Source organism: Pneumocystis murina, assembly GCF_000349005.2.
Source record: "Pneumocystis murina B123 chromosome Unknown supercont1.11, whole genome shotgun sequence".
Lineage (NCBI taxonomy): Eukaryota > Fungi > Ascomycota > Pneumocystomycetes > Pneumocystales > Pneumocystaceae > Pneumocystis > Pneumocystis murina.
Genome location: NW_017802369.1, coordinates 322,908 through 337,042, shown reverse-complemented (window position 1 = coordinate 337,042; position 14,135 = coordinate 322,908). Strand labels below are relative to the sequence as shown.

Here is a 14,135-nt window from a genome sequence, read left to right as displayed (position 1 = left end):
GAATGATTTATGTTGCATTTTATATATTAAAAGTAAAATAACTTGAAGACATTCTATGTATTCATATTGATTTTTTTTTTATTTGCCAGCAAATAAGTTTATAAAGCAAAGGAGCAATTCCAAACCATGCAATAAATCCAACAATTGAAGCGTAGGCCAGAGTCCATCTTAAGGTGTAAGGTAAACCTAATATAACTTGATCAAGGACTATTAGAAATGGTTAATTAAAAGAAGAATAAAGTAAAAAAATACATAAATGAAAAGATAAAGGATGAGATGCCATAACGGTTGGATAAAGAGAAAAATAATCAGGAATTAAACGTACACGTAAATAAAAATTTAATGATGAATTAATAGAGTAAATAATTGAATTTGAAATTTGAAAAACATCAAAATAAATAAGTGCTGGTGACTAAAATATAAAAATTAAAATAAAATATTTTTTAATTTTAAAATCTACCGTTGCAGGCCATGAAAGACGAATTTCATATGTATGATTTATATGAAGAGAATGAATAAAATACCACCGTTCAATTAAAATAGCAGAATTATTAGGATAAAAACCAAGTTGAACTTGTTGTTCAAGATGTTGTTGAGGTAAAAGATTTTCGAACACAGAAACAGTGGTTTGAAGCGTAGGGAGGGATGGAGATGCCGTAAAAATAATTTTTTCAAGATTACCACGAACTTGATAATAAAATAAAAATAAAAAAAATATCATTTTTAAAATATTAATAAACGAGAGTTTTTTAAAAAAAAAGAATGAGTGAAAAGATAGAGGTGGAAAAAAGCTTTGCAAAAAGTTTTTTACATAATTTAAGTCAAAAACCTATTCGTTATAAAGATGATTATAATTTACCTCTTTCTTCTTTATCTCAAATTCCACCAGAAGTAAGTTAAATTTTTTGTTTTAACGATTTTTAATAAAAAAATAGATATATCAACAACCTATTCCGCTTCCAGAACGTCGTAAAGAAAAGCTATGTGTTGATGGAAAAGGTTATTTTTTAGCTTTTTTTTTTGGGTGAAAAATACTAAAAAATAAAGACGAAATTTATATTCATTTAAAACCCTTAAGAGGATCTAAAATTGACATAAATATTATGAGTAATAAGAATGAAACAATTCTTAATATTAAGGAAAAGATATTAAAAACTCTTGGAGTAGAATTATCTCAAATTAAATTATTAAATAAAGGAAAAGTACAATCAGATATGAAACGTATTTTTGAAATATTAGAGCCTGAGCAGAAACAATTGATGTTTCATGTTATGATTATGGAAAAGAAACCATGTGAGGGAAATAATGAATTTTCTTTAAAAGCATCTAATGAGTCAATAATTAATAAAAATTCAGAAACATTAAATTTACAATTAGACAGTTTATTTTGGGAAGATTTAAAATCGTTTTTATTAACAAAACTTGATACAAATGTATGTGATAAGGTCTATAACATTTTTAAAGATGCATATGTTTCTGAAATAAATTTATAATTTTTTATTATAAGTACAAAAAAGTATGTTAAAACCAAAATTATAGATATAAAAGATACAAATGATGTTATAGAACAAGAATGTATTTAAAAACCTCCCATACCTCCCATATTACCCATACCTCCCATACCACCCATATTACCTGGTCCTCCAGGAGGACTAGGTGGCTCGGGTGCATCTACAATTGCACATTCTGAAGTAGCCATAAGACTAGCAACGCTAAAAGCATCTACTAAGGCTGTTTTTACAACTTTCAAAGGATCGACCTAATAATTAAGTTATGAAAATTAATTTAATATGTATACTTACCACACCGGCTGAAACCATATTACAAATTTTACCTGTAACTGCATCATATCCCATCAAAAATTGATCACCATATTCCTGAGTAAGTCGATTAATAATAACAGAGCCATCTTCAACTCCGGTATTTTGTACAATAAGTCGTGTAGGTTGCTGAATAGCATTCTGAATCGTCTTTACTCCTAATTTTTCATCAAACGAATCCATTTTTTCAGCAACCACATTTAAAACAGATACAGCCTTAAGAATAGCTGTGCCACCACCAGGCAAAATGCCTTCTTCAACAGCAGCACGAGTAGCATTCAACTAAAAGGTTATTTTGCATTAACTACCATATATAATACTTACAGCGTCAACAAATCGATCCTTTTTTTCACCAACTTCGACCTCACTAGCACCACCAACACGAATGACAGCAACACCTCCGCTAAGTTTGGCAAGACGTTCCTGAAGCTTTTCTTTTTCATATTCAGATGTACTAGGATCATTAATGGCAAGTCTGATCTGTTCGCATCTTTGGGAAATCATATCCTTTTGTCCATCACCATTCAATAGAATAATATCTTCCTTTGTAATTGTAACACTTCCTGTAGAACCCAATAATTCAGGTGTAACTCGTTCCAATTTCATATCCAGCTCATCTGTAAACACCTGACCACCTGTAAGGATACCAATATCCCCTAATATAGATTTCCTGTTATCGCCAAAACCAGGTGCTTTAACAGCTGCAATTTGAAGTTGTCCGCGGAGCTTATTTAAAATACATGCAGCAAGTGCTTCCCCTTCAACATCTTCGGCTATAATAACCAAAGGTCGTCTTTGATTTACTGCAATTTCAAGAGATGGCAAAATATCTTGTAATGCTGATATTTTTTTCTCGGAAAGAAGAATCAAAGGCTTTTCAAACTCGCATTTTTGAGTCTTAACATCAGTAATAAAATAAGGAGATATATATCCCCTATCAAAACGCATGCCTTCTGTAATCTCAAGTTCATCGTCAATAGTTTTTCCCTCCTTTACTGTAATTACTCCCTCTTTGCCAACCTACATTGTTACAAATAAAATAATAATAATTAACAAGATACCTTCTCCATTGCATTAGAAATTAAGCGTCCAATATGTTTGTCTCCATTTGCTGATATCGTCGCAACTTGAGCAATTTCTTCTGATGTTGTAATATCTCGTTTATTTTTCTGCAAAAATTTTACTACTTCATCAACTGCCTTTTGAGCTCCTCGACGAAGATCCATAGGATTACAACCAGCTGCAACATTCTTAACTGACTCTGAAAGAATCGCACGAGCCAATACTGTTGCTGTCGTTGTTCCATCTCCTGCTGTTTCATTTGTTTTATTTGCTACATCTTGAACAAGACTAATAAATTCAATCAATGACTTTTTATCATATTAGCAAATTACCGTGCACCAAGATTTTCAAATTTATCTTTTAATACAATACTTTTTGCGACTGTAACCCCATCTTTTGTAATTTTGGGGCTTCCAAAACTTTGTTCAATAAGAACATTTCGTCCTTTTGGTCCTAATGTAACTGAAACAGCTATTATCCATTAATAAGAGATAGAAAATACTACAGATTCATATACAAACCTTTTGCTAAGACTTCTACTCCATTTAAAATTGATGATCGTATATCTTGTCCAAACTTTAATTCTTTTGTTGAATATAGTCGTTGCTGATTCAATCTTTGATTTCTTATAAAGAATAATAATTTCCCTCCATGAAGACCTAGCAAATATTGAAGACGACTCATTGTCCTTACCAAATAACACTAATTAATGTAATTTTTTTTAGTTTTTCAATTTTTTCGAAATCGATATTTTTTTAAGTAGCAAATCTAGCAAGTTCCATATAGACCTATATGATAAATTAAGTATAAAAAACACCTGTAAAATGAATGAAAAAATGTCTGTTTAAGAAACAGAAATATAAATAAAAGAATCTTAGCTTTTTTTTGTAGAATCAATAAATATTTTAAAAATTAAAGTCGGTTAAAAAAATAAAAAAAGAATGTATAAAGTGAAATTGAATGTATTTTTAGCTGAATGACAAATCCTGATTGAATAAAAAGCGATAAATATCAGAAGCATGATTGATATCTTGATTAAAATCAATATTGAAAGAAATACCTTGTACAGGTATAAGATGTTGAGAATAAAGAGGTTCAGTTCTAATAGGATGTTGAAAATAAGTAAGAGTAAAAATAATTTCTGGACCTAATAATGTTAAATAATATATTTAATTAAAAATTATTTTTAACTTGTGCTGGTATTAATAGAAGCGACACGTAAAATTGCCTGAATAGCAGATAAAATTGATATTTTTTCTTTAGTAGCAGTTAAAGTTGATGCGTATATAATATCTATCATTAATTATATATCATTTTAAAAATGAATTTATTTACATTGTCCATTAGGACAATTACCAGTTGCGCTACCATCAATTATGACTTGTACAGGATATTCATTTGATTTTAATGAATGAGGAGGAAATGAACATATTATGCTAGTATTTTTTTTAAGAATTCGAGACAGATCACCTTTGACAAGGCAAATTGAACGTAAAAGTGGAATCTCGTCCAATATTATAGTATTTGGTTGGTAATTTCCTATCTGATATGATGTAATAAGTTTTTTACATTTGATTTTTTGGTTGTCATCAAAAGTAACAGTAACTGGATATTCTTCTTTATCATCAATATTATAAGATGTAATTCGTTTTTTCAAAACAAACGTGGCGCCTTTCAATGCTGCATTTCTTGATAATGCTTGAATCAACTCACTTCCTCCGCCAAATGAACAATTCAATATTGCAAACTTTATAAAAACCCCTAAAGACAAGAAAAACTGTCTTATCTTTGGAAGCGCTTCTTTAACTGTGATATTAGGTAGATAAGAAAGCGCAATACCATATACAAACATGTTTGTATATAAAGTAGGCAATGAAAATGGTTCTGACGAAATAAAATCAACAAAAAGATCATCATCATGACCTATATATCATTAATTCATATAAAATATACTCATGATCATTACCCTTCAATATTTCCTGACTTTTCTCAGATGTAATATCATATATAAATTCAATAAAACGCATCACCCTACGTTTCCATATAAAATCTACGTTTTTATTGAATGCTAACATTTCTTTGGTATACAGAATCTCAGAAAATCCGTTTTCATATAATTCATCATATATTAAAGATGATTCAAAAGATTTAAAGTGAAGATATAATTGAAGATTAAAAGATATAATTAAATCAATTATTTTCGATTTACAATAAATGAGAGATGGCGTAAGACTAAAATAATACATCTTCGGCTTTTCCATAGCTTCTTCATTATTGATTATCAATTCTGAATCATAATAAACTGTATCTTTGATAATCAAATACATTTTTCCCCTATTTACTTGAATAATTACCTCTATCTAACCAAATTAAACTTTATATATAAATAATACTTAGTAATAAAAACTTGATTTAAGTTCTTTTGCCCACTTTTTTAGCTCATCCCATCTTAAACTTCCGTAATCTTTTCCATAATATGGATTAATATCTACATTAAGTACTGTATTTTTTACTGAGCATGCACTATAAATAATTTAGCATAGAAACAATATAATAATACTTACCAGACAAGAATAGACTCTGTAAGACCTGTTCCGTAGACAATATAATCATATTGCTCGTTATTTTCCATTTTTTAACGTATGTTCGAGATATTAAATATTCTATCAATATATGAAAGAAAAAATTTAAAATAAAACAAAATTAATAAGATTTAAAATTATATTTTCTAATAAATATATTAAATATATTAAAATATATTTAATATATTTAATAAATTATACTTTTGATGACCAAATTTCTTCACTATTTCTACCTTTTTTAAGCATTTCAAGTTTTTCAAGCCTTTTTTCAAGTAACATCTTTTGTTCCAATTCTTTACTTTGACTTTTTGAACGTAGACACCATAAAAAATCTCTCCACTTTGATGAACAGTCTGGACGCTGTCCATAACGATAATAATGAACAAATTGATTTTTTAATGTATAACACATAAAAAAACTATCAAAATAGTACTATCAAATATAAAATTAATCCCTATCTTTTTAAAGTAGCTTCTATTTATATAAATCTATATATATAAATAGAAACTAATAAATACCTGTAAAGAACAAGGTTCTTCAAGTTTTTCATTAAGATTTTCATTAAGATTTAAAGAATTATTGTCAAAATATTTATTATTTTCTTTGTTTATAACATTTTCATCAAACATAATGATTTCTTTTAAAGAAATTAACCAAAAATTTGAATTATTTAATCGTTCTTTTGAGAAAACTTATAATTAAGATAATATCAAAAGAAATTTCTTATTTCCAGATTTAATTAAGGGTTTTATAATCCCTAAAAATAAAGATTTTTTTTTATCTATATGTATCGCGTCTATAGATTTTTACCTGAGACGTTCAAAATCACTTCTAATATTAAAAATTTATTTTTTTTTTGAGATTTTAGAGAAAAATGGAGTATTTGAACAGTAAAATCTCATTGATAAGTCAAAGTGGTATACGGTAAGCGAAATATAGTTTTTGAGCGGGTTTAAACGGTTTATTTAAACATGAATTCTAATAAAAAATGATTATAATAGATATATTGGAATTCTTCATGATATTAACTCAAAGGATTCGACGATATCACTTAAAAATGTCCGTTCTTATGGTACAGAAGGACGCAAGGGGAATCCGAGGGAAGAAATTCCAGCATCAGACAATATTTTTGAGTATATTGTTTTTCGTGGTTCAGATGTTAAAGATCTAAAAATTGAGGAGCCAGCGCCCCCCAGATCTGTTGTGCAGATGCCTAATGATCCGGCTATACTTAGGGTACGTTTTTGAATATTGAAATGTGGATTAGAAAATGTTTTATAGTAAAAAAAGTGAGATGTAAAAAATGTATTTTTTTGAAGTAGAAAAAATACATTTATACTATAAATAATTGTTTTTTTATGATTTAGATATTATTTATTATTGAACATAAACTTATTAAAATAGATGACAGAACCTCAATTGCATCAGTCACAAGGATATTCTTTTTCAAATCAACCATATCAAAATATTTCCAAGTATTCTTCATATCAGGGATATAATACTTCACAAAATATCCAGACTGGAGCATCTCCTGCTTATTATGATAATGTTTCAGGGATTTCTGAACATTCAGTCAATTCAAATCATTCTTCTAAACAGCCTTTACATATACCATTAACACAGGTTCCGTCTTCAGTAGCTACAGATTCTAGGTTATGTTCTCTTTCTATGTCCCAAAATAAAGCGGAAATCAACACTAATAATTTATCTACTAAAATATCCAAAAATGAGCCCATAGCTTTAGCTATGCCATTGCCAGCGCGAACGAAGGCGCCTACGGCACATCAAACACCTGTTAAGCAAAATGGTGCAACAAATCTTAAAAATATATCATCACCTACTAGTCTATCTAAAGCTCAACTTTCTGTTGTTTCTACAACAAATACTGAGACCTGTCCTGAGATTCAAAATATAACAACTGAAATATCAAGATTGAGTACAGGTAGATTCTTCTTTAAGTTTATTATTGTATTTTAACAATTTAGAACGTACTGAATCACGAAGTTTTCGCTCACATAGCTCAGGCAATTATTTAATGCAACAACGTCATGGAAAACGTCGTAGTAATGGATACAGTTATCCCCAGAATGTTTCGAATATAGTTGAAGCACCAGAAGAAGAATTCAATTTTACACTTTGGAATGCAAAATTTAAGAAAGACGTTTTAAAATCTTTAAACAAGCAGGATACAGATGATCCAAATAATTCAGCTATTCCTTCTAAGGAAAATTATTATGATAGTAGGAAATCTTTCTTTGATAACATATCGTGTGAAAATAAAGAACGTATTGAAAATAAAGAAAAAGGAAACAGTCGAGCAAGACGTGATCAAGAAAGAAGCCAAAACATGGAAACTTTTGGTCAAACTCGATTACAAACAAAAAGGCAAGGTAAAGGTCGAGGAAGAGGTGGATTTTATGGGGGTTATCAAGGCCATAAGTATAAAAATAGTAATAAAAACCAGCGTATAGTAAATGGCGAATCAACACAGTAAATACAAAGATAACAAAGTCCTTTTTATAAAGTATAATATTTTAGTATTCTATCATCTTATAGAATATTACAAAAATGCAATTAGATATCTAAAGATCTATAAAATAAACGATTATAAATGATTATTAATCCTTAATCATTCGTTCTTTTGACATATATCCTTTAACTTTATGACCCTGTCTTAACATGTTCCAGTAACGTTCTGAAAGTTCTTTGCAGTTTTCGTAATGATTAACTCCTTCTATTTTATAACATTTATCAAGTTTATCTCTCACTAGTCGTAATTCCATCGCCTGAATCCAACTTTCTCGAACGGCATATAACTTAGCTGCTTGTAAAGCTACAAAATACATTAAATCGACTTCATTTTTTTATTTCTATATAGATTATTTGGTATTACCTTCTTTATCATCATAATCAATTTCATCAAAAAGAACTTGTTCATGTTTTTTCATATTTTAGCTTTAATTCTAGCTTTTTTTTTGAAAAAAAAGTAAATAGAATAATTTATAATGAAATAAAAACAGGTATATATGCTCTTGTCGTCTTTTTTTGTCTATTTCAAATATCTTTTTTACTTGTTCTATTAATCAATTTTTTTGTCGTTAAAAATGACAAAATATCTAATCTCTAAGCTTATTTATATAATTTGTCTTACAATATCAAAACTTTATATTTAAAAAGACTTATATACTTAAAATAAGGTTTTAATTTATTAATTTTATATTAAACATGATGTATTTATTATTAATCTTTTATCTAATAATAAATGCATTTTTTCAAATATTTTAAGATTTATCTGATTTCTATACAAAAAACGCTTCGCTTAAGAATTTCGATTAAGATATAGATATCTTTGCTAGAGCAATTTCGGTAGTACGTTTCAATATAAAAATATCAGTATTCTTAGCTAAATAGAATTTTCTATTATCGAGGCTCATGATTTGGAAGAGGTGAACGTCTCTCTGTACTCCAATGTTGTGTACTTTGATGATTTAAACGAGGTTCTTTCCATGAAACAGATGTAGGGTTCTGCATCTCGTGATAATGAGTCATAGATGCTACGGAAAACATATTATTATTAACGGGATAATGATTATATAATGCATTTGTTAATGCATCCATTGATCCTCTTGTATAGTTCGTTGTTAATGGATCTTTTAATGATAATCCTAAAATAAAGGACTTAGTATTAAAATCAATTAATTTAAAACAAAAATTACCTTCAATTTCACTTTCATTCAAAAAATTAATTTTCTCATAAGGCCCTCTTGTTTTTTTATTACTTGGAGATATCACCTTTGATGGCTTATTAAACGTCATTTGTTCTAAAGATTCTTGTAAATTATATGACGGCATTTTCTGTTGTTGAGATTCTTCTAATCTATATTCAAATGATTTTTGCATTTCTTCCGCCTTTTGCTCTATTTGTTCCTTCATATATTTATCTATAATCTTTTATTAACCTTTTTCTTTTAAATACCCTTCTAAATCATACACGTAATCCTTTTACTCTCTTCAATCTGTTCTTCTGAACCTTCATATAATTTTTCTACAACTTGAATTGAATTTTCATCTGCTTCATATACCATTTGCAACACCTTTTCTACTGCTCTATTATATTCAGCATCATTTGTAGGTGTATGCCGTGTTAAACTCGCATATTTTAAAAATAGAACTAATGTTCGTACTTGTTCTTTTTCCTTTTTTCTTTCTTCTACTTCATTCATTGCAATTTTCCTTGCTATTTCTATTTCTTTTTGTTTTGCCTCTTTTTCCTGAACCATTAAACATGAAAATTGTTTCCATAGTTCTTCCAATTCCTTCAACGGATATAACACTTGATCTTTGTTTTGTAATAACGCTATTTGATCTTTATTCAATTTTTCTCGCTCTGGCCCATCAAATTGTTCTTGAAGCCGTTCTAATCGTTGCTATCATAAAACGTCTTCATGTCAAATTTCTTTATACCCTTTGAAAAATACCTTTTTCTTAAGATAAGTCCGTAACCTCTTATAAAGTATATCTAAATATTCACTTCTGTCTTCTCGCTGCATCTCTATCCGAGAACATCCGTTCGTTCTTTAATATTAAACTTTTAAAGAAAATATAAAAAACAAAGACGTAGATAATTAATGATAAATACCGTCAAAAAATATATCTTTATTTTTCTCATAAAAATAAAGATATTGAAAATTTAAAATAATTAACCTGTAAAAATAAAAAAAAAAACCTTGAAAAATAAATATTTTTAATTAAAATAAAAAAACTAAACCTTGATTTTTGACCAATTTTTTAAAATTTAAAAATTTTAAACTTAAAAAATCAATTTCATATAAGAAAGTAGATTCAAAATAGAATAATAAAAACACAGATTAACCACGAAATCTATCAAGTGATAACTAAGAAAATAATATTAATTTTCTTAAAATATTTATATTATTTTTTTTAGAATTTACTTGTATTGTTTTATGAAGATGTGGTACACGTAATGTTTTTTCATTCATTTGGCGCGCTTCAAGTGTAGCTGTTCGGACTAAAGTACTTAGAAATAAAAGATAATCAAGATAAACCTATAAAGAATTAGATTATAAGAAAAAGACGAAACAAAAGATACAAGAACATCAAGATTTTTTGCAAGACGACGATGAGGTATATGTGCTTTAAGAATAGTCTTAAGTGTACGTCTTGGATAAGGCTTTGTCATTTAATTAAGATGGAAAAAAAACAATGAATATGCTTTATATATGTTGTTTATGTTTTATATTTTAGGTATGTGGGATATATGTGTATTGTATGCGCTATATATGCGCTATATATGCGTTATATATGCGTGTTATATTCACTTTTGTTCACTTTCTAATTTTAAAATGTTTTCTTTTAAACGTATTCTTTTCCTTAAAATTCGACCGCATATTTTTTAAATCGCATAAAAAATGGAGGAATCTGCCCTTTTTTCTAAACAATTTACAGGTAATTCTAGATATCTTGAGAATCTCATGATAATCAGTATAGGCAACACCTCTCTGTATTTTTTTCTGTATCAATATCGTCAAGTAAAGTGTTTTTTCCAGTCAATTAAGCTTATAATGTATTAGCCATTATATTTAACAAGGAACTTGAAATATTTATATTCAGAAGGATCAGATGAACCTAAAATAAGACGTCCGAGGTGTTGTGTTAATTCATTTTTATTTGAAAAAGAATTTGGAATGAAAGATTCAGGAGTTTGGACAGTATATATGAGTCATCTAAAAATCCGTATTTTAATGGCATTAAATGAGCAAGATTAACATATTTTAAGCTATGTGGATTGAGAAGAAGAGATCGGAAGTTCCAGAAAGGTTTTTTGCGAGATTATTTTTATATTGTTCAAATGGAAAATGTGTATATCAAAAAAATATTGAAGGAAAAAGCTCTATAGACACTATGGGCAATTTGTTGTTTCATCAGGAAGAGCCTTTTAGGGTTCCACATACGGTATTTAAAATGTCTAGGGGAGGGATCAAAATAGATCGTATTTGTAAGGGACAACTCGTTTTTGCTGTAGAAAATGAGATAGGAACAATTTCGGGCGCAATGGATGTTATGAATGGTTTTAAAAATATTGATGCAGAGCTTTCTATTGGAAAAGATTTTGAAAAGATAAAAAAAGGCTCATTTTTCTATGTAACATTCAATATTCCATATTTTAAGGCATCAAGTGATTTTGATGTACTATATTTTGATGAAAGTGGAAACGAAAGGAAAACAGGATATATATTGAGCTTGTGTTTTACAGGAAAAGTTATTCAGAATACAAAATTAGATTTAAATTCAAAAATAACTTTAAGGCCGAAACTTATTGTTAAAAATAATACACAAGATATAGAAGATAAAGTTGAAATTCGTTATATTTTCAAAGCTGAGGAAAGTGATGAAACGGTTGTAAGAATCTCTACACGTCAAGATTTTAAATGTCTATGGTGTAGAGGAAAAAATTTTCATACAAGACAACGGTTACATTTTCATTTTCTTATGAATCATGAACTCTTTTCTTTCAAACTTGAAATCAATAGTCCTAGTTTTTTGCAATTTGAGGTGAAATTAGCTAATGAATATCCTTTTAAACGAATAGGTGACCAGAAAATGGATTTCAGAGTTTTTCAATGGATTAGACATATGAAATTTAAACATAATATTGATTCTATCTTGTTGGATAATGGAGAATCTATTCTATCTCGTAATATAATGTTTGGAATGAAAGTTGAGCAAAATGAATCTGTACAAATGAATATAAAGCCTAAACCAAAAATACAATTACTTTTTCCTTTAAAAAGAAAAAATAAAAGAAAATTTGCTGCCCCTAAAATGAATAATTTGTATAAAACTATGTCAAAAAGAAAAATTATTCCCGGTGAAATATTATCTGAATCTGAAGATGATATAGATGAAACATGGTTGATCCAGAAACACGAGGATGTAAGGATTATTATGTATTTCGTCATAGCTTAATCTATTTAGATGCTGGACGATTTTATGGATATAACTATGTCAGAAAAGGCTTTTATGAAACTTTGGGATAGATTTATAATCAAAGACAGGTACACGTGTTATCATTTGGTTTTTTTCTTAGCAGGATAGGCCTATTGGACATTGTAATCTTCCTAATTCAATCATGAGATTTGTATATTCTCATAAAAATATCCTTCATTCAGAAAATCTGGTAAACGAGTTTTGGAAGCATCTTTTAAATCTTGTTCAATATAGAATTATTGATCTTTTAACTTTACGAAAATCTATGGAAGTAGTTAGAAACATCCATGATAAAACAGAAACAAATTAAATTTGAAAATAATTTATAATTTTGTATTATATTTTTGATATGATATAGCAATAATTTGGCTATTTTAATTACCATTTATCGTTGTTTTGTTATTAATAAATCTGTAAACATAAATAATCAAATATTTTCAATAATGCTCAATATTTTTTTCATGCTAGTCTTTGAATAAAATACTGTTGCTCAAAGGATTTTTTGGAAGCATTGATTCTTTTTTCTTTATAAATTTTTTTATATTTGCAGCCTGACGATCCTTATATTTGGAAGATTTTTCTCTTTTTATAAGCGATCGTATTCTTGAAGGAGATCTAGAAAGAAATAAACATGATTATGCAATGTTTTGTAAAATTCATACATAAATTCTTTATTTTCGTAAATAACTGGACCTCCAAATGAACCCTCTAAAATACAAATAGCTGTCATTACAAACCGAGGGCCAATTTCAACAAGTGACATATCTACATCTGGCTGAAAATTTTTTTTTCCTCCTTCTGTTTTTTCAACAATCTATAAAATCATTATAAAATTAGTATAAATAAATAAAATATACCTGATAATTTCGAAACCATATTTTATTATCTGCAATAGAAAATGTAACGACATGATCAATAAATGGCTTACTTCCTCGTGCACCTTTTGGAACACCAAAAATCTAGGCTTAAATTAGTCAATATCTTTTAAATATAAATATATGTTACATGAGAAAAAAGTTCCTTAATAAGTCGCATGTGTGGCTCTGCATCAAAACTAGAATCAAATGAAAGAATAGGACGGGATCCTTTCAAACAATTTCCCGTAAGATGAAGATCATCCATTGTATGTACTTTTAAATAATAAATATGTTGTTTATTTTTTTCAAATTAATATACCATTTTGTACATGAAATTTAATTGTAGGTCCATTAGGAACCTTGGCCATCCAAATATATAAATCCTGATGCTTTCTTGCTTCAAAAAATAATATATTGTTACAATTATAAAGCTCTGCCACTTCATTTAAATGGTAAAGTTTCGATTTCATATCAAATTTTGTATCTTTTTTTGAATGAGGCAACATATCTGCAAGATCTTTCATAAGATGACGTTGTCTAATCAATAAATACTTATTTAACTTTAAGGAAAAATATTATTTACCTAAAAGTTGTCCCTCGAGATGATAAAATAAGCACTTTCTGGCGAATTTTCTTAAATCCTGTTGAATCATTTAGTTTTTCAACAAATCCTTTGCAATAACCATCTTCCTTTATACCTGTGCTATGCTTTAAGAGCTCTTCTAATGGTTTTTTTTCCTTTTTTTGAGTCTGATATTTATAAACTGACATCGATCACCGCTTGAAGATTCCGCAGCCGATCTTCA

General features: G+C 28.1%; 11 protein-coding genes across 11 annotated transcripts; 3 read left to right on the top strand and 8 right to left on the bottom strand.

Annotated features, from left to right (window-relative positions):
* Positions 1 to 61: 61 nt before the first annotated feature.
* Positions 62 to 721, bottom strand: PNEG_02586 (hypothetical protein; the record flags this gene model as incomplete). The annotated part of the gene is made up of 3 exons (XM_007876410.1): positions 62 to 207; positions 253 to 412; positions 461 to 721. The coding sequence occupies 3 exons, from the start codon at positions 719 to 721 to the stop codon at positions 62 to 64; spliced, it is 567 nt and encodes a 188-aa protein (XP_007874601.1).
* A 41-nt stretch (positions 722 to 762) lies between these two features.
* Positions 763 to 1,493, top strand: PNEG_02585 (hypothetical protein; the record flags this gene model as incomplete). The annotated part of the gene is made up of 3 exons (XM_007876409.1): positions 763 to 891; positions 936 to 999; positions 1,048 to 1,493. The coding sequence occupies 3 exons, from the start codon at positions 763 to 765 to the stop codon at positions 1,491 to 1,493; spliced, it is 639 nt and encodes a 212-aa protein (XP_007874600.1).
* Positions 1,494 to 1,579: 86 nt separating this feature from the next.
* PNEG_02584 (hsp60-like protein) lies at positions 1,580 to 3,579 on the bottom strand (the record flags this gene model as incomplete). The annotated part of the gene is made up of 6 exons (XM_007876408.1): positions 3,404 to 3,579; positions 3,215 to 3,353; positions 2,882 to 3,170; positions 2,145 to 2,840; positions 1,803 to 2,102; positions 1,580 to 1,759 (listed from the first exon to the last, which is right to left on the bottom strand). The coding sequence occupies exons 1-6, from the start codon at positions 3,564 to 3,566 to the stop codon at positions 1,580 to 1,582; spliced, it is 1,767 nt and encodes a 588-aa protein (XP_007874599.1). The 5' UTR covers positions 3,567 to 3,579.
* Positions 3,580 to 3,850: 271 nt separating this feature from the next.
* On the bottom strand, positions 3,851 to 5,514 carry PNEG_02583 (hypothetical protein; the record flags this gene model as incomplete). The annotated part of the gene is made up of 6 exons (XM_007876407.1): positions 3,851 to 4,029; positions 4,074 to 4,175; positions 4,218 to 4,805; positions 4,849 to 5,190; positions 5,290 to 5,405; positions 5,447 to 5,514. 6 exons carry the CDS (start codon positions 5,512 to 5,514, stop codon positions 3,851 to 3,853), a joined length of 1,395 nt encoding a protein of 464 aa, XP_007874598.1.
* Positions 5,515 to 5,659: 145 nt separating this feature from the next.
* Positions 5,660 to 6,241, bottom strand: PNEG_02582 (hypothetical protein; the record flags this gene model as incomplete). Its single annotated transcript, XM_007876406.1, has 2 exons — positions 5,983 to 6,241; positions 5,660 to 5,896 (listed from the first exon to the last, which is right to left on the bottom strand). Exons 1-2 carry the CDS (start codon positions 6,091 to 6,093, stop codon positions 5,660 to 5,662), a joined length of 348 nt encoding a protein of 115 aa, XP_007874597.1. The 5' UTR covers positions 6,094 to 6,241.
* Positions 6,242 to 6,296: 55 nt separating this feature from the next.
* Positions 6,297 to 7,958, top strand: PNEG_02581 (hypothetical protein; the record flags this gene model as incomplete). The annotated part of the gene is made up of 4 exons (XM_007876405.1): positions 6,297 to 6,388; positions 6,466 to 6,700; positions 6,869 to 7,406; positions 7,450 to 7,958. Exons 1-4 carry the CDS (start codon positions 6,339 to 6,341, stop codon positions 7,956 to 7,958), a joined length of 1,332 nt encoding a protein of 443 aa, XP_007874596.1. The 5' UTR covers positions 6,297 to 6,338.
* Positions 7,959 to 8,082: 124 nt separating this feature from the next.
* Positions 8,083 to 8,428, bottom strand: PNEG_02580 (hypothetical protein; the record flags this gene model as incomplete). The annotated part of the gene is made up of 2 exons (XM_007876404.1): positions 8,358 to 8,428; positions 8,083 to 8,297 (listed from the first exon to the last, which is right to left on the bottom strand). The coding sequence occupies exons 1-2, from the start codon at positions 8,410 to 8,412 to the stop codon at positions 8,083 to 8,085; spliced, it is 270 nt and encodes an 89-aa protein (XP_007874595.1). The 5' UTR covers positions 8,413 to 8,428.
* A 432-nt stretch (positions 8,429 to 8,860) lies between these two features.
* On the bottom strand, positions 8,861 to 10,017 carry PNEG_02579 (hypothetical protein). Its single transcript, XM_007876403.1, has 3 exons — positions 9,456 to 10,017; positions 9,181 to 9,405; positions 8,861 to 9,129 (listed from the first exon to the last, which is right to left on the bottom strand). Exons 1-3 carry the CDS (start codon positions 9,742 to 9,744, stop codon positions 8,885 to 8,887), a joined length of 759 nt encoding a protein of 252 aa, XP_007874594.1. The 5' UTR covers positions 9,745 to 10,017; the 3' UTR covers positions 8,861 to 8,884.
* A 315-nt stretch (positions 10,018 to 10,332) lies between these two features.
* PNEG_02578 (hypothetical protein) lies at positions 10,333 to 10,664 on the bottom strand (the record flags this gene model as incomplete). The annotated part of the gene is made up of 3 exons (XM_007876402.1): positions 10,333 to 10,359; positions 10,417 to 10,530; positions 10,575 to 10,664. The coding sequence occupies 3 exons, from the start codon at positions 10,662 to 10,664 to the stop codon at positions 10,333 to 10,335; spliced, it is 231 nt and encodes a 76-aa protein (XP_007874593.1).
* Positions 10,665 to 10,877: 213 nt separating this feature from the next.
* Positions 10,878 to 13,412, top strand: PNEG_02577 (hypothetical protein). The gene is made up of 5 exons (XM_007876401.1): positions 10,878 to 10,930; positions 10,973 to 11,013; positions 11,056 to 11,218; positions 11,262 to 12,418; positions 12,461 to 13,412. Exons 1-5 carry the CDS (start codon positions 10,894 to 10,896, stop codon positions 12,578 to 12,580), a joined length of 1,518 nt encoding a protein of 505 aa, XP_007874592.1. The 5' UTR covers positions 10,878 to 10,893; the 3' UTR covers positions 12,581 to 13,412.
* Positions 12,937 to 14,100, bottom strand: PNEG_04318 (hypothetical protein; the record flags this gene model as incomplete). Its single annotated transcript, XM_007876400.2, has 6 exons — positions 12,937 to 13,087; positions 13,135 to 13,286; positions 13,330 to 13,431; positions 13,478 to 13,602; positions 13,649 to 13,866; positions 13,913 to 14,100. 6 exons carry the CDS (start codon positions 14,098 to 14,100, stop codon positions 12,937 to 12,939), a joined length of 936 nt encoding a protein of 311 aa, XP_007874591.2.
* Positions 14,101 to 14,135: the final 35 nt, after the last annotated feature.